Source organism: Marmota marmota, unplaced genomic scaffold, assembly GCF_001458135.2.
Source record: "Marmota marmota marmota unplaced genomic scaffold, marMar, whole genome shotgun sequence".
Classification (NCBI taxonomy): domain Eukaryota; kingdom Metazoa; phylum Chordata; class Mammalia; order Rodentia; family Sciuridae; genus Marmota; species Marmota marmota.
Genome location: NW_025999880.1, coordinates 3,619,291 through 3,644,841, shown reverse-complemented (window position 1 = coordinate 3,644,841; position 25,551 = coordinate 3,619,291). Strand labels below are relative to the sequence as shown.

Sequence of the window (25,551 nt, the reverse complement as noted above, 5' to 3'; positions counted from 1 at the left end):
GAATAAGATAAAATATTTTGTGTACTCTAATTATCTATATTTTTTATCATTTTTTTATTTGCAGTTCTGGCGATCAAACCCAGGGCCTTGTACATAGTAAGTGCACAGAGCCACACCCCTAGCCTGCTCTTTTATTTTTATTTATTTATTTAGGTGCCGGTGATTAAACTCAGGGGCAGTTTACTACAGAGCTACATCCCTAGTCCTTTTTTAACTTGTTTGTTTATTTTGTTCTATTTGGTACTAGGGACTGAACCTAGGGGAGCTCTACCACTAAGCTACATTACCAGTCCTTTTCATTTTTTAAATTTTGAAACAAGGTCTCACTAAGTTGCCAAGGTTGATCTCCAACTTATGATCCTTCTGCCTCTGTCTTCCGAGTAGCTGAAATTAAGGAATGCACCACCATGCTGGGTCAGAGACAGAAATAATAAGTTATTATTTCAGAGTTGTTCACCATGCTGAAACAGTTTATAATATTAAATCATTACTGTTTAATTCCATTTCTGCTTAATAGAGTTTTAATTGCTTGGCATACATAATTAATTAACTAGGACATAGGAGCCAGCGAGCAACTTCAAGGTGGCACAAGAACATCACAAATGAGGTGTATTTTAACATAAACTTATTCACAAAGAATTATTGAAACAGTTGCTCTGTGATTTTTAATATTGCCTTTAGAGCCACTTCGGGACCAAATCCAAGAACATTATTAGGTCAGCAGAAATTTTAACATATAATGAGTTATGAAGGTAGGCAGTTTAAACTTCTGTAAGATATTAAATGAACACATTTTTTTTCCAGAAGTGATTTTTAGTGATTTTTTTGTGCTTTTAAAGAGGACTTTTCGTGTGGTAATCATCATGAATAAGGTTTGTTGTTACCATTTGAAGATAATTGTTGTTTTATATATTTAGATTAAGCTGACATTAGATTCATAGATTAGCATTTGGAAACTCATATAATTACTAGCCTTGTTATTTCTCTTCTCTCTCAATCATAAATATCTTTCTAAGGTAAAGGAAAAAATATAGCTGGAATCCATGGCACATGCTGGTAATCCCAGTGACTCAGAAAGATTGTAAGACCAGCCTTGGCAATTTAGCCAGACCCTGTCTCAAAAAATAAAAAAGAGCTGGGCATGTGGGTCAGTGGTTAAGTGCCCTGGGTTCAATCCCTGGTACCAGTAAATAAATATATAAACATTTTATTTGATTTTAAAATTTACCAAAAAAAGAACTGGTATATCGCTCAGTGATTAAGCACCCCTGGGTTCAATCCCTGGCACTAAAAAATAAAAAGGAATGGGGATGTACCTTAGTGGTAAAAAATCCCTGGGTTTAGTTCTCAGTATTGTGGTGGGGGTTAAGGAGAAATAGAATTTGTTATATACAGTCACTGTGGGTGTGGTGATAAAAGTAATTTTATTTACCTATAAGTTGTTTATTTTTTTGAAAAAAGTAGAAAATGATACATTTTATGTGTGTTATTTATTTAAGAAGATTTAGAGAATAAAAATGTTCTCTCAGGCACTTAAAATTGTGAAATAAGCAAAAGTTGTGAAATGTAAATACAGAGAAATGAAACTATTAAAAGGAATTTGTTTTTAGTTGTACAGATTTTTTTGAAAAAAATGAAGAATGACAGTTGAGGAAGTAACCAAATTGAACTTGCTACATTGTTCCCATGTATACTACAAAACTATAAAATTAAACATTAATTTTCTTTGTTATTTAACTTGATGTGTTGAATACCTAACATACCAATTTTTTTAGTAATCTTTTCTATTTTTTCTCAAAAATATTGTTTATTTTTGGTACATATTTTGACTTGGATTATTTTTAGACAAAAACAAAACAGTTAATTTTGTTCAATTTGTTAAATGGTTCTGATTTGGGAGGCTGAGACAGGAGGATCACAAATTTGAGGCCAACCTCAGCAATTTAGTGAGGCCCTAAGCAACTTAGGGAGACACTATCTTGATAAAAAAAAAAAAAAAAAATTAAAATGGCTGGGGATGTAGCTTAGTGGTTAAGTGCCATTGGTTTCAATACCTAGTACCAAAAAAAAAAAAAAGATATTTCCAGGTGGTAATATAGCTCAGTAGAAAATCAAGTGGTTGGCATAAAACCTTAAAAAAAAAACAAGAGGTTTTTTTGGTGACATTCAGTAGTGGATGTGAATAAAGTCAAGTTTATTGGCAAATAATATACATAAGTTAAAATCTCCCTCTTTATATATTTTTTAAAAAACATTTTTTAGGTGTAGATGGTCACAACACAATGCCTTTATTTTTATGTGGTGCTGTGGATCGAACTCGGGTCCCTCCAGTGCTAGGTGAGCTCTCTACCCCTGAGCCACAATCCTAGCTCCTCCCTCTTTATATTTTAAAGTCACATAGGAATATAAGTATTTTAATTCATGAGCAATATTATTATGAAATCAACATGAAAAGAGCTGTCAAATTATATACATAATAAAAAAGTACTGAAATGGCTTTAAGAAAATAAAGAACTTTTAAAACTATAATTCAGCAAGAAAAGTAAAATTATGTTTAACATGTAGAATATTTTGGATAATCAATAATGTTTCAATGAATTGAAATTGATGAATTGAGCTGCTATAAAAATTTGTAGGGCTGGGAGTGTTTCAGTGATAGAGCACTTCAAGGCATGAATTCAATCTACCGCCCTCCGCCAAATTTTTTTTTTTTTTAAATAAAGCCTTTAAAATATATGAAGGGGCTGGAGTTGTGACTCAGTGTAGAGCACTTGCCTAGCATGTGTGAGGCACTGAGTTGGATTCTCAGCACAACGTATAAATAAATAAAATAAAGGTCCATTGACAAATAAAAAATATTTTTTAAAAAATGAGTAAGCTTTACTTATATGACCTCAATATTAAAATAAATTTAAAATTAAAAAACAAAATATAATTATTTATGAAATCTAAGCATGAGTTACTTCATGAGTTATTGTAAAATATTTTAGATTTGGTGCAAATATTAACAATGTTTCTTTGAGTTTTTGTTTGTTTTTATTGTTATACTGGCAAGGAAAATAACCCATCAAACTGCATATTCAGCTATTGTTTATCTCTTGTGATGAAAACTGTAGATTTCATATTAGTTTAATTTCAGTTAATGTTTATAGATATTTGGTATGTAATTATATTTCTGAGAATATTGTGAAAGACTGGGGAAAAAATTATAGGAACTGAAAGTACCATGGTCACTATGTGTGTTAAATACATGATAAAATTTATGAGATCCATTTTTAGTAGATGACTTTCACCATTTCTAAAAAGTAAAAATCCCTATTAAAACGGCACTTTGCTAGTTTTTGTCATAATACAAAGCAGCCTCAAATTTAAAAAAAAAAAAAAGTTAAAGGAAGTTTCTACTTTACTTGTTTGAATAAATTAACTCTTCACTGAAATAAAGATTCTTGAAGCACCCTTAAGGATAACTGATGGTGGGCACTCGGGCATCTAAAAGAACAGGGAGTCTGTTTTCCTTTGTTCTTGCCTAATTTCTCTTAACAACATGTTTCTTACCAGTGCAGTAGGGCACACCTGTAAAATCTGAGCTGAGGCAGGAACATGATGAGTTCAAGGCCATCCTGGAAAAGGTAGTGAAACCACCATCTCAAAAAAATTTTTAAAATTTACAAAAGGAAACATGTTTCTTTAAACATCTATAGCCTGAAGTATCTTTTTTTGTAGAAGCAAAGAAGAAAAGGTAGATAAGGTAGGCCAATATTAGTATATTGGGTGATGTGTATAATGTTGAATCATTTTTTCTTTACACAAATTGCACAAAGAGTATGATTATATCTCCTTGCTGATCTAAATTTGTTTTATGTATCTCTATAGTAGAAAAATGGTGGTACTATTTTTCATTTTCAAATGGTGGTACTATTAATCACTCGATTTAAATAAGTACAAGATTCTAGGGCTGGTGATATAGCTCAGTGATAGAGTGCTCACCTAGTTCATATGAGGAAAACTATTCTCCCATACATCTGACTTGGAAAATTCATTTACTAAAAAATAGGTTGTCAGGAAGGGGATGTAGCTGAATGGTAGAGTGCTTACCTAGTAAGCACCAGGCCCCAAGGTTGGTTCCCTAGCACCAAAAATAAATAGAGAGAGAGAAAGAGGAAAAACTTTAATCATCTTAAGTTAGAAATCTGAATAAAAGTAGAAAATGCCCTTTGCTGTAGTCATTAAATTGTTTAAAAATTAAACCTGAGTAATATTCCATTGTGTATATATACTACAGTTTCTTTTTTTTTTTTAATTTTTTTATTAGTTGCTCGAGACAATACAATGATCTTGACATAGCATACATTTGATTCAAGTGGGTACTACAGTTTCTTTATTCATTCATCTCTTAAAGGGCATCTAGGTTGCTTCCACAGTGTAGCTATTGTGAATTGAGCTGCTATAAACATTGATTGGCTGCATTACTATAGTATGCTGATTTTAAGTACTTTGGATATAGACCAAGGAGTGAGATAGATAGCTGGGTCAAATGGTGGTTCCATTCCAAGTTTTCTAAGATTGGTTTCCAGATTGGTTGCACCAATTTGCAGTTCCACCAGCAATGAATGAGTGTGTCTTTTCCCCCATATCCTTGCCAACATTTATACATTATCTGTATTCTGGATAACTGCCATTCTGACTGGCATGAGATGACATCTTAGTTTTGATTTGTGTTTCTCTAATTACTAGAGACGCTGAACTTTTTTTTATGTATTTGTTGATTGAATGTATATATTTTGAGAAGTGTCTCTTTGGCTCCTTAGCCTATTTATTGATTAGTTGTTTATTTTTTTGATGTTAAGTTTTTTTTGAGTTCTTTATATATCCTGGAGATTAACGCTATATCTGATGTACATGTGGCAAAAAATTGCTTCCAAAATATAGGCTTTCTCTTAAAAGAGAAAAAAATGTGGAATTTGTAGGTAAATGGATGGATTGGAGAATATCATGCTAAGTGAAGTAAGCAAATTCCTAAAAACCAAAGGCCAGATGTTCTCTCTAATAAGTGGATGCAGATCCATGATGGGGGGAACATGTGAAAAATGGAGAGATTTTGATGGGGCAAAGGGGAGGGAGGAACGTGGAGGGGATGTGGGGGTAGGAAAGATGGTGGAATGAGATGGACATCATTATCCTAGGTACATGTATGACTGCACATATGGTGCGACACTACATCGTGTACAACCATAGAAATGTAAAGTTGTGCTGCAATTGTGTACAATGAATCAAAATGCATTCTGCTGTCATATATCTAATTAAAATAAATTTAAAAATAAGTTGAAACAAACATAGCTAATTTTATGAAATTTTGGTGACATGATCTTACAGATGAAAAAAATTAGTCCAATAGTTTCCGTCTTGTCAAAGCAATATATAAGGTCAAAGTAAATGAAAACAAACATTAAACTTAAAATTCAGTTTTATTATTACCTTGAACCTACTTCATGTGCAATTTTCTACATGTGTATAAAGAAAATAAGCAATTATGTTAATATTACATGGGAAATACGCTTTTCATGAAATGATAAAAACCTTAGATGTAAATTGAATAAAAAATATATATAGATATTAAACCTGACATAATTGACTTACTGAAAAAGTAAACCTGAGCTGGGATTGTGGCTTAGTGGTAGAGTGCTTGCTAGCATATGTGAGTCATGGGATCTATTCTCAGCATCATATTGAAATTAATAAAATAAAGTCCATTGAAAACTAAAAAAAAAAAACCTAGGACTGGGGTTGGGGCTTAGTGGTAGAGCGCCTGCCTTGCACACGTGAGACGCTGGGTTTGATCCTCAACACCACATAAAAATAAAGATATTGTGTCCATCTACAATGAAAAAAAAATCTTTTAAAAGTAAACCTAATATCAAAAAACAAATGAAGGGCTGGGGATGTGGCTCAAGTGGTAACGAGCCTGCCTGGCATGCGTGGGGTGCTGGGTTCGATCCTCAGCACCACATACAAATAAAATAAAGATGTTGTGTCCACTGAAAAAATAAATATTTAAAAAATCCTCTCTCTCTCTCTCTCTCTCTCTCTCTCTCTCTCTCTCTCCTTCTTTAAAAAAAAAAAATGAATTTTAGGCAAGGGTAGTGGCACACACCTGTAATCCCAGCAATTCAGGAAGCTGAGAAAGGAGGACCCCAAATCCAAAGCCAGCCTCAGCAACTTAGGGAGGCCCTAAGCAATTCAGTGAGACCCCATCTCAAGATAAAAAACTGAAAGGACTGGGGATGTAGCTCAGTGGTTAAGCATTCCAGGGTTCAATACCCTACCCCTACACACACCAAAAAAAAAAAAAAGAATCTCTTTGGAAAGAAATATATAAATTGCAAAATTTTGTTGTGGAATTGAGTTAATATTTAACTTTGAAAGCATATAAATGTGAATTTGAAAGTGTTTATAATATCTTCTTAAATACAGTTTATTTAATTTTTTTTCCATCCCCAGCAAATAGGAGATTTTTTCCCCTAAATTTCGGTAATGATTATTGTGTTAACTTGGTAGGGCTATTCTACGTATTATTATCTATCAAAGTATTTTTTTAATTGGGAATACATTAAACTGTGTGGAGTAGAGAAGTATATCTTCAACTAGTTTGCTTTCCTAGTTTTAGATCTTCTACCAAGATGTGAAATAGCCTTCTAGCATCTGTATTGTCACCTTTTATATCCTTAACTAGGTTCTATAAAGTGAAGACTATTTTAAATGGACATTTGCAGGGCTGGGTTTATAACGCTCACCTAGCATCTGTGAGGCACTGGGTTCAATCCTCAGCACCATATAAAAATAAATAAATAAATGTCCTGTGTCTGCCTGTAACTAAAAAGATATTTTAAAAAAATGGACATTTGGGAGGGCTGAGAATGTAGCTCACTGGTAAAGCGCTTGCCTCGCATGCATGAGGCACTAAGTTTAATCCTCAACACCATGTAAAAATAAATAATGATACTGTGTGTTCATCTACAATTAAAAAATATATATTAAAAAATTTAAATGGACATTTGGGGCTGGGGTTGTAGCTCAGTAGAGCACTTGCTTGGCATGTATGAGGCAGTGAGTTCAATCCTTGGAATCACGTAAAACTCAATAAAAAAAACAAAAATATTGTGTCCATTGTCTACAAAAAACATTTTAAACGGACATTTATGTATTAGCTAATTTTTTCAATCATATAAACTTGTTGGAATTTGCATTAGAGTATATGCTATTTTAAAACAAAAAAAAAGATTAGAATCCAATTTAAGACTGAGATTTCTATGAAGAAAAAACATGATAGAAATAGATATAAATAAGTGTGCCATCAATATATTGAAAGAAGAAAATCATGGAAATAAATTAGCCAGTTCAATACAGGTTTCAGCTTAGAAAAGCATAATAAAATAAAAAGCACAGAGCTGGGGATATAGCTCAGTTGGCAGAGTGCTTGCCTCACATGCACAAGGCCCTGGGTTCAGTCCCCAGCATCACTCACACACACACACACACACACCACACCACACCACACCACACCACAAAAAAACCCCACAGATTTCAGAGTCTAAAGATTGAATCAGTTCTCATCTTTTTCCCTTACTAATTTTACATCTTGAGCCTTAAACTTTTATGGGCTGTATAAAGGTTATGGGTTTTGTGGTTTATAAGTTGGCTATAATTCTGTCTCCTCTACTAAACACCCCAAGATTGTTGAAAGGCTCAAGTGAAATGTTTGTGAAAACAGTTTATAAAACAATGAAAGCTGTGCAAATGTAAGGCATTATCTTGCTTTTCAAATAATGAGTGCTTAGTTATTGCCACATAACCATTATTTCCCTCTTCTGATTAATGATTAGCTTAGATGTTTTCATTGATTGTCTTGAAAAATCCTGATTTTCTACCCTAACATCAATTGAGTATTATATCTGGCAAATTGTAGAAGGAAAAATAAAAAGATATGTCAGCCATTATTTGCAACAGAACAAGTTGATATGTGGTTCGTTTGCGATATTTTGTTCATCCCTAGAAAATTCAGAGAGAATCCTAAACTAGAGTGATGGTGTTTGGATTTAATCTTGAATATGCTGAGTTGAAGGATGTAATATTTTGTCAAGATTTTATTTGCATATTTTCCAGCGAACAGCCTGCTGTGATGCTATTAATTATTTATCTTACCCATTAAATGAATCAATTATTATTAAATTGTGAAATACTCAATACAATAAATTTCATAAAGAGCTCTCTTTCCTTTCTTTTTGTAGTTTACATTAATATTTTAAAATCCTTCTTTTTATAGGACTTTGCCTCGCGGGCTAAACTGGCAGTTCAAAATCTAGTACAGAAGGTTGGATTTTTTGGAATTTTGGCCTGTGCTTCAGTAAGTGAACTGTATTAAAAGTGAGAAATTTTACTAAATGCTGTCATTTTATTGCATATGAATTTTGTGAATCATTGAACGAATGTGTACCTATATGTTGGATAAATTCACAACCTTGTTTATTGGCTTTTAAGTATATTATAGCACAGTGATGGCTTCAGACATAAAAGACTTTGTTCAGTAAGAACAAATGAGACAATATTTGGGGGCTGGGGTTGTGACTCAGTGGTAGAGCGCTTGCCTAGCTCGCGTGAGGCGCTGGATTCGATCCTCAGCATATATATATAAAAGAGAGAGACAATATTGGGCTGAGGATGTAGCTCAGTGGTAGAATAAAGTTCCAAGTGTTAATTTCAAGGAAGAATTCATATAAAATCTGTTTTAAGTAATCTTAACACCTAGCTAGGAAAAAAACTGTGGCAGGTTAAGGAACTCTTCAGCTATAGTGAACTAAGAAGCCATTTTTGTTTAAAAATTAATTTTTCCTTCCTCCCTCCTTCCCTTCCTTCCTTCTCTCTATCCTTTGCTACTGGGGATTAAACCCAGGGCCTTCTGTATACTTGGCAAGCTATCTTCCACAGACTATATCATCATCCCTTTTTCTTTTTTTCCTTCCTAATTTTACTTTGGACATGGTCTAGTAAAGTTGCCCAAGTTCAGCCAGACACAGGCCTCTAATCCCAGGTACTTGGGAGGCAGAGACAAGAGGATTGCAAGTTCAAGGCCAGCCTCAGCAACATAATGAAATCCTCAGCAACTTGGCTAGACCCTGTCTCAAATTATTTCAGAAGTGAAAAGAACAGGGAATGTAGCTCAGTGGTAAATACCCTGGGTTCAATTTTCAGTACCCGCTTTCCAAAAACGGTTGCTCATACCTGGCCTCATACCTGGCAATTAATGTTGTAAATGTCTTAAATTTGTGAAATTGACATTCCTTGATGAGTTAGTATTTATCCTGGTCCTTTTCTAACATAATAGAAACAGTTGTTTTTGAAATGAAGCTCTGAGCTTGTATATAATTGTTGGTAGTTCATTGGTGGATTTGGCCAGAATAACTAGACATCTGGTTGGTATGATATAAATAAAATTAAAAACCATTATTGTCTGCTGATATAGAGCTACTTTATCCATTATGTACTAGAACATGAAAACTGCATGATATGTTATCATCATAGAGATATTTTAAGATATATATATATATATATATGCCTAAATTACTATCTTTTTATCTGGGCAATACTAGAAATATTGAGGATTTAAGATACCATATATAGGTTGGGCATGGTAGCTTACACAAATAATCCCATAGATCAGGAGGCTGAGGCAGGAGGATCATAGTTTCAGAGCCAGCTTTAGTAATTTAGGGAGGCTGTAAGCAACTTAGCAAGACCCTGTCTCAAAATTTAAAATAAAGGTGGGGGCGGGATGGCTGGGAATGTGGCTCGGTGATTAAGAACCCTTGCATTCAATCCCTAGCAAAAAAAATCGATAATAATATAACAAATTCAGTGCCAAGCACATAATGTTCACCCATTTTTTGTTGTGATTTATAAGCTTTTTATCAACCCCTGAATTCTGGGAGTAAGAAATAAAACATGGACTGGGGACTTAGTTCGGTGGTAGAATGCTCACCTTGCATCTACAAGGCCCTGCATTTGATCCCTTGCACTGTATTAAGAAAAAGAGAAGGTGGGAGGAAGGGGAAAAAAAAAAGTAAAAATTACATTCCCTCTCCTGAAGGAGGATCCTTAATCTAGTGAGAAAGACCATTGAAATACATGGAAAGATACTATGGAAACCAGAAGAATGAGATTAAGTCAAGATCCCTATTATAATGTTTTTAATTTTAAGGGCCATTTGCCTGAGACATTGCTTAGTATTTAAATTGTCTCAGTATTTAAATATGTAAAATGGGTATGATGATATCACATACTATTGTGGCGGGTTAATGTGTTAAGGATGTAAACCCTTTAGAATAGTACTTAACAAATCAGTATACATAGTCGATGTAGAGAGTTAACTTTCATTATTCTTAGGGAAAATGCAAGTCCCTTTGATTTATTAAAGCAGAAGATACTTATTCTTTGTCACTCATCAATACCTGTTCTTACTGCTGAACATCCACTTCTTAGCCACTCTTATTTTTGGGGAGGGTACTGGGGATTGAACTCAGGGGCAGTCAACCACTGAGCCACATTCCTGTCCTATTTTGTGTTTTATTTAGAGACAGGGTCTCACTGAGTTGCTTAGCATGTCACTTTTGCTGAGGCTGGCTTTGAACTCACTATCCTCCTGCTTTAGCCTCCCTAGCCTCTGGCCTAGCCACTCTTCTTTATATTTAATTACATGTAGACAAACTTTAACATAAATTTAAAAGATCAATATGGTTCTTCAAGAATTTTTTCTAGTTTGTTTTTGTTTTGTTTTGAGACAGGGTCTCACTAAGTTGCTAAGGCTGGCCTTGAACTTGCAATCCTCCTTCCTCAACCTCCTGAGCTGCTGGGATTACAGGTGTGCACCACTATGCCTGGCTCTAGGATATTTTTAATACTTACATTTCTACAAGTAAAAAAGAGTTATTAATTATTTTGTTGACAACATTTAAGCTAAAATAAAACTTCTAGTTGAGGGAAAATTTCAAAGCAACTCCATGGTTCTTTTAATTCTAATTTTCCTTTCAGTTTATTTACCTAACACTTGAATAAAGTTAATTGGCTTATAAATGGTTTAGCCAATAGCCACAAGGACTGTGGGAGAAAACAGCTTGTGGTTTCTCTGAATTTTTACATAAAATTGTCTTTTATCATTCTTAAAATGTGGGAATGTTTGGAAAGGTATTTATTGTGAATCACTTTTTTCTCTGGGAATGAATATTCAAATCATCTGAATCTGTGTGCTCTGATATTTCCATACATGATTTTTTTTTTCTAAAATATACCTGGGTGCGTGGCATTGTGGAGCACACCCGTAATCCCAGGGGCTCGGGAGCCTGAGGCAGGAAGATCACAAGTTCAAAACCAGCCTCAACAAAAGTAAGGTGCTAAGCAACTCAGTGAGACCCTGCCTCTAAATAAAATACAAAATAGGACTGGGGATGTGGCTCAGTGGTTGAGTGCCCCTGAGTTCAATCTCTGGTAACAACCGCCCCCCCCCAAAAAAAAAGTCACCTGGCTCCACAGCCTTGAGCTCTCTTAAAATAAAATATAAATAATAAATTTTTAAATGTTGAGAATATAAGCACATCTACCTATAAATATATTTGTGAATTTACTAGAATGTTTGCGAATGTTGTAAGTACTTCTAGATAATATTTGTAGTTCAGGCTAAAGCTTTTTTGTTTTTTAATTTTTTTAATTTTTGGGTACCAGGGATTAAACCTAGGGGTGCTTAACCACTGAGTCACATCCCCAGCCCATTTTTTAATTTTTTATTTTGAGACAGAGTTTCACTAAGTTGCTTAGGGTTTCACTGAGTTGCTGAGGCCAGTTTTGAACTTGTAATCCTCCTGCCTGAACCTCCTGAGCTACTGGGATTCAAACCTACACTACCATTCCTGGTTCAGACTAAAGATTTTTAGAACCCTAGTCACTACTGAAATAATCTTAAGGCTTCACTCATACCTTATCACAGAAAACATCCAGCAGACCACCAAGAGTCTACTGAATGAGATTGAATTCCCATACATCATGGCCTTCATCTACTCCTCAGGTGATGAAGGAATAGAGTATGGGGCGTTTACCATAAGTAATAGAAACAAAAGGACAGCTTAGTTTGCTGTAAGCATACTAAACAACAAAACAGCCCTGGGGTGAATAAGTGACCCAGGTTAGAGACACATTAGAATACTTGCCTAACCTTCTGAACAATGTGGTATTCTGACCAGGGAACCTGGGAACCCATACCTGTTTTGTATATAAGCAAGATTTACAGCAACAACCACAAAAATGGGAAGTTACACTCCATGTATGTATGGTATGTCAAAATACATTCTACAGTCTACTAAAAAGAACTAATTTTTTTAAAGTGAAAAAAAAAAAGACAGCAAAATATCACATACCAGTGGGTGATAAAATTAAATTGTTCTTTTTCTCTCTCTCTCTCTGTTGATAGATCCCAAATCCTCTGTTTGATCTGGCTGGAATAACATGTGGACATTTTCTTGTACCTTTTTGGACCTTCTTCGGTGCAACTCTGATTGGAAAAGCAATAATTAAAATGCATATCCAGGTAATTATACTTGAGATTCACTATCTATTGATGATAACCACATTAGAGGGTACTGAAACAGACTCCTAAGTAAATTAAGTTGCTAATTCTTCTTTTGTTTGGTAGCTTATTTAAATAATAAAGCATGTAAATGTCATTTGGAGGTTAGTGAATCCCCTTGTCTTCTTTCTTCCTCCTCTTCCTTCTTTCTTTCTATCCTTCTGTTATTTTTGCTCCTTGAAACTATTTTAATAATTTTGGGCTGGGGATGTGCCTCAAGCGGTAATGCGCTCACCTGGCATGCGCAGGGCACTGGGTTCGATCCTCAGCACCACATAAAATAAAATAAAGATGTTGTGTCCACCGAAAACGAAAAATACATATTTTTTTAAAAACTACTCTCTCTCTCTCTCTCTCTTAAAAAAAAAAAAAAAAGACTTTATCAAATAAAAGTAGTGTTCCTATGTAAGAGATTGTACATCATATTCATGTGCATGGTCCAAAGATTATGGTTTCTTTAGTAACCACAACCTGAGAGAATATTGCCTTTCACTAATTCTTATTTTCTTTCACTAATTCTTATTTTCTTTCACATACTTATATAGCACTTCCTCTCTTTTTTTTTTTTTTTAATTTTATTTTATTTATTTATTTTTATGTGGTGCTGAGATTCGAACCCAGGGCCTTGCATGTGCGAGGCGAGCGCTCTACTGCTGAGCCATAACCCCAGTCCCATGCACTTCCTCTCTTAGCACTAATATCCTTTACTAAAAACCAGCCAGATGTTAGTATGGAAGAGAATGGGGAAGAAAGGGTTGCTGAAAAGGCAAAGCAATGTGGGTTGTGGTTAGAGAAGTGAGATCTGCTAGTCCTCAAAGCCAATCTTAGCAAAATCTTTAGATTGTGCACGCGTGCGCGCGCACACACACACGCCAAGAACCTAAATAAGGGAGAAATGGATATGTGTTTCTAGAACTATGACATGAATTGTTTCTTTTTTTTAATCATTTCCTTCTAAAAACAAGGAAAGAATTTGTTTTTAATCAATATGATTTGTAACAAAGAGAAGTATTTACCAAAATAAAAGCAAAAATAGTGAAGTAATAATGCCTCTGTCTGCAAATTATTTCATAATAGTTAAAAATATATCTATCTGGGCTGGTGTTGTAGCTCAGTGGTAGCATGCTCGCCTAGCAAGAACGAGGCCCTGGGTTCAATCCTTAGCACCACATACAAACAAATAAAGGTATTGTGTTCAACTACAACTGAATATATATATATATCTCCATCCATTTGGCGGTATAGCTTAGTGGTAGAGAGTGTGTTTATCATGTGTTAGGACCTGTGTTCAGCCCCCAACAATAAAAATTTATATATACATATATATATATATATATATATATATATATATATATATATCTCCCCAGTGATTTTTCCTGATAACCTCTCTGCCTCTCATTCTTAGAAGAGAAGAATAGAACAGGAAAATTTCAGCAGCTTCTATCTGCCTAGAATCTAATCTTAGGTTTTAACATTGGGAAGAGTTTTTTGAATCTGTCTTCTAGTCTTGCCATAATAACCACACAAAATCTCAAAGACTTTTAGGGATCATTTCTATAGTTTGTGACTCAAAAAGTTGTTTAGTGGACCAACCTTTTTATGATAGAGGCAGGTATTAGGGATTGAACCCTGAATCACTTTATTACTGAACTACATCTCCCCCCTTTCTTTTTTCTTTTCCTTTTTTTCTTTTCTTTTCTTTCTTTTTTTTGACAGGGTCTCCCTACATGGCTGATTGTCTAAGTTGCTGAGGAGGCTGTTCTTGAACTGGTAATCTTGCTGCCTGAGCCTGCCAAGTCGCTGGTATTACCAGTGTACACCACCACATAAGATTTTTAACATCATAGGGCTACTCACTTAAAATTTAAAATAAGCTGGGTGTACATGCCTGTAATCCCAGTGACTCTGGGGGCTAAAGCAGGAGGATCACAAATGCAAGCCAGTCTCAGCAATTTAACAACACCCCAAGCAATTCAAAATAAAAAATAAAAATGGCTCGAGATGTGGCTCAGATGTAGTTCAGTGTCCCAGGTTCAATCCCTGGCACCCCAAAATATGTATATTTAAATACCATAGTAGAATTTTTTAACTAATAAAATATTATGTTAAATAATAAATTATTTTGATTAATTTGCAATGTATCTGCAATTACCTTTTGGAATCTTTAATACTAATTAACATTGGATTGTAACAGTTTATCTAGTAATCCATAAAATTTTATGTATTCTCTTTTACTCCTCTTGAATATAATAATTTTCTGTGAATTTTTGCAAAATTTATCATACAATAAGTACCCTATCTGTAGTGATTGATATACAACTTATCAGACCTTTCATTTCATAAAGATTCAAATCTAGCATGTTTTTAAACATTGTAAGTAGATTTTTCAAGTTATAGTAATTCATATTTTTTATGAAGTACTTCACACTTTAAGTGTTTAATGTAGTCCTAGAATAGAGGGATTACTGCGCCCATTTTGTAATTGTCACAGATACGATCGTAATTAAATATTAGTTGCAGGGACTAGGGTTGTGGCTCACCTTACACATGTGGGACCCCGGGTTGGATCCTCAGCACCACATAAAAATAAATAAGTGAAATAAAGGTACTGTGTCCAATTGCAACTAAGAAATAAATATTTTTTTAAAAATTAGTTGCTTAAAAATAAATAAGCTAGAATTTGAACTGAAGTCTTTTGGCTTTAAGTTCAGTATTCTTCCCAGTGTTCTTTTTTTTTGCATTGCCTTCTTAACTATAAAATATTTATGTAACTAAAGAAACTAAATCATTTAATGCCTGCTATTATCAGGACCTGTGTGGAGTAATTTGCATTGGTTATCTCGCTGTCAAGACAATCCTAAGAGGTAGTTATTAGGTACATTGCACAAAGAAGGAAAGCATATTAGAGAAGGTAAAATACTTGTTTAAGGCCCTGCAATTCAACCAAAGCTCTGTAAAGTCAAAGCTATTTCCCTGTGCCTGATATGTTTCTGAAAGGAAACAATCTGAGTTCCTTCACTAAACCAAGATGTGGGGTATGTTTGCTATGTTCCATTGTATCATAGTGACATACTTTATAAAGGCATGTTACTTGATGTACATCCAGATGTAGCTTAAGGGGTAACAAGCATTTTTCATTCCTTGGGTAAACAATATTAGTGAGTAATAATATAAATATTTTAGCTGTTTCTGAAATAGGAGAAACATCCCCACACAAATTTTTCTGTACTCTAATAGAAATTCTATCTCCTCATGGTTTTCTTTCAGATTATCCTTCTTGATAAATGTTGTTTTTATTAATGTCTTACTATCTGTTAATCTTCCCTGAAATTTTTCAAATCAGTCCACCTGTAATGTTAGGTCAGGATTTTCCCTTCCACCAGACAGGTTCAACTCTTCTGCCTATAGAAGGATCCTTAGATATGTTGACTTTCTCCTAACATTAACATACTTTATCTATATTACTTTGTGTACCACGTAATTTACTTAACATGAGTGTTGCCTATTGTCTCTTTACCATCCCACCCACCAGCACACAAATGTATGTGGAATTATAAGCTTCAGGTCAGAAATTTTTGTCTTTTGGTTCACTGAGTTATTTTAATGCCTTAAAATAGTATCTGGCATATAGTAGGCAGTTGTTAATTTTTGCTAACTGAATCTAAGATACTTCTTTCTATTTATCTTTCTGAAAGGAAAAAATCCTTAAAGAATCCTTCTTTAACAGACAATTTCTTCTTTGTTCATTTTGGAACCATTAGTTCCTTCTACTCTTTCGTCTTCCTGCTGTGCCCTTTCCCTTGTTTCCTCTGTGTACATGGTTGATAGGGCTGTTTGGTGATCTGCGCCTTTTGCTTATTTGGTAGAACTCCACTCAGACCTCCAGTCTGGAAGACTCTAAGACATGTTCTTAAATGTCTGACACATTTTATGTCTTATCCAGCAGAGTGAATTTTAAAGCTGTTACGTATAAAAAGAAAATCTTGTTTTGTTTTTCAAGCAATGAAATTGTGCAATTATCTGGGTTGGCTTATTTTGCCTGTTAGGAAATGATGGTAGGGAAAGCTGATGGTGGTGAAATCACTAAAAGTCAAAACCATTAGTTCTATTAATTAGTAAAATATTTATAGTGCCAAATAACTGGATTTTTATATGAACCTCCATTTTTAATGCTTTTCTTGTTAAGCTATCTATCTATAATAATTGTCCTGTTAGCTTCATAATAATCATACACCATTTGTATAACATTGCCTTATTCTACCTGAATATGCTTTAGTCTAAACCTACCTACTTCCTCAGATTTATAATGGGTGGATATAAGGACTGTTGTTATTCTTATTTGATCCCTAGTAAGTATTTCACATTAACATTTGTTCAATTGAGCTGAGAATATCTTAAATATCTAACACATTTTATGTGTCAGTGTAACCCCTTGGTTAAATTGGCTAAAGTAATTTTTTATACACAGTAACAGAACACTAAAGAGTTTGTTATCAGGAATTTGGAGAGAATCCAGAATTATGCATATTTAGTTGAAGAAATATTATCCATCCCTGAAAGCCAAAGTTAAATCTAACACCTTCCTGAATCCCTAATTAATCACACCACTATGACCTTTCCTTTCTTTGAGCTATAATATATTGTTGTTCTTTTACCACTGCCTGCATTTATAGCTATATGTTTGTTGTGTGTATATGTGTGTGTATTGTTTTTTGTTTGTGTGTTTTGTTACTGAGGATTGAAATTGAACCCAGGGGGTAGCTCAACCACTAAGCCACATCCCCAGTCCTATTTTGTATTTTATTTAGAGACAGGGTCTCACTGAGTTGCTTAGTGCCTCACTTTTGTTGAGGCTGCCTTTGAACTCATGATCCTCCTGCCTTAGCCCTCCAAACCGCTGGGATTACAGGTGTGCACCACCATGCCCAGCTCCCAAGCCACTCCCCCCCCCCTTTTTTGTGTGTGATGCTAGGGATTGAACCCAGAGCCTTATGCAAGCAAGGCAAACACTCTGCCCTCTGCCCTTTATATATATATATTTTGTTTGTTTGTTTGTTTTTATTTATTTATTTATACGTGGTGCTGAGACATGTTCTTAAATGTCTAACACATTTTATGTGGGTCTCACACATGCCAGGTGAGCACTCCACTGCTGAGCCACGACCCCAGCACCCCTGCAAACCCTTTTTTTATATTTTATTTAGAGACAGGGTCTCACTAGATCGTTTAGGGCCTTGCGAAATTGCTGAGGCTGGCCTTGAACTTGCGATCTTGCTGCCTCAGCCTCCTCAGCTGCTGGGATTACAGGCATGCACCACCATACCGGGCAATGTGTATTGTATTTCTGTACTTACCATCTTTCTACTGTTTGTAGAAAGATTAGGAAACTTTAGGGTTTTGAAAAAGTCTCCTTCTAAACTTTGTGTTCCCTGAAAACCCTTAACAGTGCCTTATTTTATCCCTAGTAAGTATTTCATATTAACATTTGTTCAATTGAGCTGAGAATATCTGTTAGTTGTTACCCTGAAGGCATCTTTTCTTGTATTAGTATCAGTGTCTTTAATTTATCATTTTTAAAAAATTTTTTTTAGTTGTAGATGCACACGATATCTTATTTATTTTCATGTGGTGCTGAGAATCAAACCCAGTGCCTCACTCTTATGAGACAAGCGCTCTACCACTGAACCACAGCCGCAGATTCCAGTGTCTTTAATTTGATGGAAAGAAAGTACTTCATCAACACCAAACTGAAAATGTCCTAGATCCTTTAACCCTAAACCTGAAAGGCCATGGCTAATTCAGGATCTAGAAATGGAATGTTCACAGTGCTTATACAAAAACCATCTATGAAAGGTGGATAGATAATCTTTTCAAGATCCTCTGGATCAGTTTTAGTTCAGACCCCTGTTGGAGTAATCAGTTTTGATTTCAGTGGTAGGGCTACATGAGAACCTGTGACTTCTGTTGTATACAGGGTTCTGAGATACATAAAACAAGCAAATGCCCAGTATTCCCTCCCAGTCTTGGGTTTCATGACTCATATTTTCCCTTACACAGTCATGTATCCTAGTAAGACTAAAGCCGTGCTTAAGGAAAAGCATCTTTAAAATACAAAGTGGGTAGCATTTGAATTAAATGGTGTCTTTTCTTTTGTTTCTAAAGAAATTTTTAAATTGCATTTAGGTGCAGGTCCTCACCTTTTTAACACTGTTATCAGAATTGTGAATTTATATTGGTTATCTTAATGACTAAGTATTTATTTAAACTGCTGTTTTCTTTACAGAAAATCTTCGTTATAATAACATTCAGCAAGCACATAGTGGAGCAGATGGTGGCTTTCATTGGGTGAGTAATTCTTCTAAGGACTAATATTAATTTCAGTTTTTGAAGTAAATGAATTGGAATAGAATTTTTGAGATAGCTCTTTATTTTGAAGCTTTTGCATTTGAATGTGCAACCCCTCCAAGTAAATAAATTCTCTTTACGTAAGACATGTGTATCATTACAGTTTAATAGTGCTTTTGAACACACTATGACTTTAAGCCAAAATTAAATGCCAGATACACAGCTGCATTTAATTTAAATATAAATCTTAAATAAAATTTTAATATTTCATTAAATAAGGCACAGTAGGATGATATATTACTGAAATATATCAGGTTATGAGTATATTGTTTATCTCAAAAAATTGGGCTATAAATCAAATGCTGTTATTTTTTGTTTAGTTTTAAGAAGTGAATAAGACCACTTTTAACATGTCACAAAACTATAGCGTTCTCTCTGATAAAACAGTAAAGAAATAACCTGTTTTATTTGGTTAATCAAATTAACCTTTGGAGTATGAATGCTATCAGGTATTAAATTGAGATACAACCAAAATTTGTTGGGTTTTTGGTTGTGTCTTTCATATAATTTCTTTTTTTTAATTCACTGCTTACAGGGTAGATGTTCTTTTCATTTAAAAATATAGTTGCCCCACGGCAGAAGAGTGTCCTGTTGAAGTACAGTTTGATGAGTTTTAATATAAATCTTCATCTTTTAAAAGCTACTTATATAACAAAACATTATGGAAATTTTAGTTATTTAAATTTATATTGGATTTTGTTTTATTTTACATTACTGGGAATTGAACCCAAGAGCATACAACCACTGAGCTATATCCCTAGCCTCCCCTTTTTTTTGAGACACGGTCTTGCTAAGTTGTTGAGTCTGGACTTCAATTTGCAGTCCTCCTGCCTCAGCCTCCTGAGTAAGTGGAATCACATGCTTGTGTTACTATACCCAGCTGGTTTTAGTATATTCACTCTTATATATGATGTTATTTTTTATTTTTATGACATATTTTATATATAAGATATATTTAACAATATTTTATAGCTCATCTTTAGTAATTAAGGAAAAATATGTTCTTGTAAGTATACTCAATTGAGCCAGACACTGATTCTGAATTTCTAATTATATGTGGATTATAACTTACACATTAAAATTTAATTACTCCAATTTTTTTGCTGCCCGAATCCTTACAGATAAAATGTTTTATATGTCATCATACATCACATTCGAGGAAAAAGAAGGAATATTATTGCCCCTTATTTTTTTTTTTTTTAATATTTATTTATTTATTTATTTGGCGGACACAACATCTTTGTTTGTATGTGGTGCTGAGGATCGAACCCGGGCCGCACGCATCCCCAGCCCAAATAAACACTTGTGTGTTTTTTGTTTTTTGTTTTTTTTTTAGAGAGAGAGAGAGAGAATTTTTTTTAATATTTATTTTTTAGTTTTCGGCGGACACAACATCTTTGTTTGTATGTGGTGCTGAGGATCGAACCTGGGCCGCACGCATGCCAGGCGAGCGCGCTACCGCTTGAGCCACATCCCCAGCCCGCCCCTTATTTTTTAAATACATCCACTCTTAGAGATTACTGCTCCACTTTGGAGAATTCTAAAAGAACACTACCACACTACCCACACATTGTAGAGTGACCATGCACAAGGCACCCACTTTCTTTGATTCTCCTTTTTCCAGACTGAACATTTATAGAAGGAAGTTTTTTAGCTACTTCTGTATCCTCAGCACTATCACCTTCTGTTTCTCCAGGCTTTAGGGTTGTTTTTTTTTTTTTTTACAATTTTATTTTAGTTTTCGGCGGACACAACATCTTTGTTGGTATGTGGTGCTGAGGATCGAACCCGGGCCGCACGCATGCCAGGCGAGCGCGCTACCGCTTGAGCCACATCCCCAGCCCGGCTTTAGGGTTTTTAAGAAGTTATGTTACTGAACTTCCTATCTGATTTACACATCCAGTTTTACTCCTTTCCAATCTGTTCACTGTACTATAATCACTAACTTTAAAATTTTAATTTAAAAGCTGCTGCTACCACTGTCTTCATCCCTCAGCTCTGCTTCTTGATACCCTTCACTTGTTTTCCCTTAATTCTTAAGATGGTGCTAAAACTCCTTGACAAGATTTATAAACCCTATTATCATCTGTCTCCTCTGCTGAAACCATTTTGGCAATACTTGAGTCTCCATCACTGATCATTCTTTGCCCCTTGCTTTTTTATTTGTCTAGTTCAAGATTTCACAGCTTTGGCACTGTTTACATTTTAGGCCAGATATTTAGTAGCGTCTTTGTCCTAGATGTCCACAGTATATCTAGTATATCTACTGGTACCGTCCAATCCTAACAATCAGAAATGATTCAGCCAGGCACAGTGACACACCACTTATAATCCCCAAAATTTAGGAGGTTGAAGCAGGATGACCACAAGTTCAAGGCCAGCCTCAGCAATTTAGACTGAGGTCTCAAAATAAAAAAATAGAAAGGACTGGGGACATAGCTCAGTAGTAAAGCACACCTAAGTACACTCCCTGTGTGTGTGTGTGTGTGTGTGTGTGTGTGTGTGTGTATATATATTTTTTAAAGATGATTCTGGGAGTTAAGTGGTAGATTAGTAGTACATCACATCCTAGCATGAGGCCTTGAGTTCAATGTCCAGCACCTAAAATTTAAAAAGAAAAAACAACAACAAAACAATTCCAGACATTACCAAGTGTTATGTGGCCACTAAACCTGTCTACCCTCATTGAAAATTACTGACCTAGATATTGTCCTTTAGATTCAACTATTGCCTTATCAGAAAACCTTCCCTGACTTGATCAAATACTCCTTTACCAGGGATCTCTCTGTACCACAGCATGTACTATTAGCTACAATTTTACATTTATGTTTGTGGGTGTATTAACACTGTCTTTACTCCTAACTTATAATAGTTTCTTAATGCCAGAGACCTTGTCTATTTTTGTTCTCTATTATGTTCATGGCACCTGTTATCTTGATTTACACATAGCAGGTGCTCAGAAATTATCTGCTGAATAAATGAACACATGCTGTCCAAATAAAGATCTAGCCAATAAAAATTAATAAGTCCTTTGTATAATCTGGATTCCTTTGTTTGTTTACCCAGCTTTGGGAATTTCTAAGAAATTATATTATTAATCCACAGTAAATAGAAATTAAAGTGCCTTTAATTTTAGGGCAATAGTTAAGTTAGAACATATTATATTTTTTGAAACACAAGTTCCTTTTTAAAAATTTTTCCTAATATTGTCCCTCAAAAAATTCCAGTGATTGTTTTCTCTGAAAGATGATTTTCCATAAAGTTGTTCTAATATATTCTAGACCTACTGGATTTAGATTTTTACTGAATTAGAGGATTGGTGTCATGTTGTTGGGTTTTCTTTTTTTTGGACTAGGGATTGAACCCAGAGCTACTTTACCTCTAAGCTACATCCCCAGCCCTTTTTGATTTTTTCTTAAAAGAGGATCTTGCTAAGTTGCTTAGGTTCTCATCGAACTGCTGAGGCTGGGCTCGTACTGGCTCAGCCTCCCGAGTTGCTGGGATTGCAGGGGTGCACCCATTTTGATGTGTAGTCTTTAATCATTTTCAGAAGACGTGTTATAATGTCCTAATAGCCTCATCTTTTTCCTAGTATTGTCTGCTGGGTTTATCTCAGCTTTTTTTCTAGATAATATATTAAACAGTATAAATAATCAAAAATGGCCAGGCATGTGGTAATCCCAGCAACTTGGGAAGCTGAGCCAGGAGGATTGCAAATTTGAGGCCATATTCAGCAATTTAGTGAGACCCTTGGAATTTAGCAAGACTCTGTCTCAAAATTTTTAAAATGATGGGAGTGTATCTTACCAGTAACACAGCCCTGGGTTCAATCTCCAGTACCATAAAAAAATTAATTAATTAACAGGGCTGGGGTTGTAGCTCAGTGACAAAACACCCTGGGTTCAATCCCTGGTACTACAAAATAATAATAATCAGACTTGGCAAGTGATAGTAATACTTTATGATCAAATGCCAAAAGGTATTTTTTATATTGTAATAATATTATCTGTTAATCATATTCTGCAATTGAACATGACATGATTTGTTTTCCTACATTTAGAAATAGGAAATGCTTTTAAATACAAGGATTTAAATGAATATCAAAAATTAAGGCTATGGGGCTGGGGTTGTGGCTCAGTAGTAGAATGCTTGTCTAGCATGTGCAAGGCCCTGGGTTCAATCTTCAGCACCGCATATAAATTAAGGTATTATGTGCAACTACAACTAAAAAATAAATAAATATTTTAAAAGAAATAAGGCTATGGGTGTAGCTCTGTGGTAGTATTTGCCTATCATGTGTGAGTTTCTGGGCCAGATCCCTATTACCACTAAATCAATTAATCAATCATTTAATTCAGCTGTCTCTCCCTCTGGAGATGGCCCATATTCTTCCTCAAGTGTGTCTCTGCTTTCCTAAATAAACCTTTGTCTGTTTATCTAAGTGGCAAATAATAAGTAAAATAATAAATACATAAGTATAGACATAAATAAATGTACTCATCAAACCTAAAATGAATGTTAACTTTTAAAGAGACTTCTTTTCTCTCTCTCTCTCTCGTTTTTTTTTTTTTTTTTAATATTTATTTTTTAGTAATTGGCGGACACAACATCTTTGTTGGTATGTGGTGCTGAGGATCGAACCCGGGCCACACGCATGCCAGGCGAGCGTGCTACCGCTTGAGCCACATCCCCAGCCCTCTCTTGTTTTTTTTTTGAGACATTGTTGTCAGTGTGATGCTTAGACTGGTAAGACTGGCCCTGAAATCCTGGTCCTCCTACCTCAATCTCCTAAGTACCTCATACCCAGGCATGGACCGCCATGCCCAGCACCAAGAATGATTTTTTAATAGACCTAAATCTGTTATTTTATATCACAATAAATATATCAGCAACTCATTTCAGAAAAGAGAATATTTGGATTGAATCAATGGACCCATTGTTGGGCTAGGGACGTAACTCAGTGGTAGAATACTTGCCTCACATGTGTGAAGCCCTGGGTTCTATGCCCAGCACCACAGGAGAAAAAAAAACAGAGAGAGAGAGTGAAAAGATCCATTGTTGACCTGAGCTGAAAGTATTGCCTCTAACTTACTGTAGAAACTTCTTTGTTTGTTCTCCCCTTTACATTGTTAAAACTCCAAGTAGCATAGCATAATCATCAAACTAAATTAGTAAAATTTGGAATGTGGTCTTTTGAAGAATATTTAAAAATATGTGACCACAATTAAGGGAATGATAAATGGTGGAGAAAAAAATCAAAAGATAAGAAAGAAAAAGGTTAGTATCAGTTCAAATTTAAAATAAAAGTAAGATATTAAGGCAAGGAAGAATAAAAAATGAGTCCCAAGAGTAAGGACAGCTAGAGAGTAGTATAATGAAAAGAGCATAGACTTTGGAAAAAAAAAAATAAAGAATCTAGATTTGAATTTGAACTCTGCCACAGGCCAGTTATTTAACTTCTTTCTGTATATGCTTCTAGTTGCTGTTCTTTCAAGCATGTTTCTTTGAGTACCATTTCTTCTCCAGTTCCGAAGGCCACTGACAACATTTCCAGCTCCAGTCACAATTTTAAATGTCTGGAACCAAATATTTTACAGTTTAGTTGAAACACACTCATATCAAGTGAGTTAACTTCCACAGCATGATTTTAAAAATGCCTTTTGTCTCAAATTTGATATTGCCTATGTTCACAAAGTCTCATTTTCCAAAGTTTCTATTTATTGTCACCTAGAAGATTGAGGGAAAGCCTATCTCTCCTTGTTAGTTTACTTTTTAATCACTAAAATGTCCTTAATCTGGACAGTCTTTCAGCAGAGATTATGTAAATAATTCTTGAGGAAACTTATTTTTTGAACATAATGGGTCCTTTGTAATTATTATCTTATTTGTTTACTTCTAATTAAAGATTGGCTCAGAGAGGTTTGTTTTGTTTTGTTGTTGTTGTTACTAGGGCTTGAACTCTGGGTTTCTTTGCCACTTTATCTCCAGTCCTTATTATTTTTCATTTTGAGACAGGATCTTGCCAAGTTGCTGAGGCTGGCCTCAAACTTGCAATCCTCCTGCCTTAGCCTCCCAACTTGTGCACCATCACACCCAAGATCCTATGAGCATTACTTACTGCAGTATGAATGAGGGCATAGGAAAGAACCTAGGAGAATGATGAAAGCAACAACTCAGAAGAGGAAAAGATGAATAAAATGAGACATTGAAGGCTGGGGTTGTGGCTCAGTGGTAGAGTGCTTGTCTGGCATGTGCAAGGCCCTGGGTTCAATTCTCAGCACCACATAAAAATAAATAAATAAAATAAATAAAGTTCTTGTGTTCAACTACAACTAAAAAATAAATATTTGTTAAAAAAAAAAAGAGAGGGCTGGGGATGTGGCTCAAGCGGTAGCGCGCTCGCCTGGCATGCGTGCGGCCCGGGTTCGATCCTCAGCACCACATACAAACAAAGATGTTGTGTCCGCCGAGAACTAAAA

General features: G+C 34.9%; 1 protein-coding gene across 3 annotated transcripts in view; it reads left to right on the top strand.

The window, feature by feature from the left end:
* Nucleotides 1-25,551, top strand: part of Vmp1 (vacuole membrane protein 1) — a 115,343-nt gene that overhangs the window by 76,571 nt on the left and 13,221 nt on the right. For all 3 annotated transcript variants that reach the window (XM_048792206.1, XM_015495385.2, XM_048792211.1), the window contains 3 exons: nucleotides 8,321-8,401; nucleotides 12,512-12,628; nucleotides 18,951-19,012. In XM_048792206.1, the coding sequence (XP_048648163.1) occupies nucleotides 8,321-8,401; nucleotides 12,512-12,628; nucleotides 18,951-19,012 (260 nt within the window). The remainder of the gene's footprint in view (nucleotides 1-8,320; nucleotides 8,402-12,511; nucleotides 12,629-18,950; nucleotides 19,013-25,551) is intronic.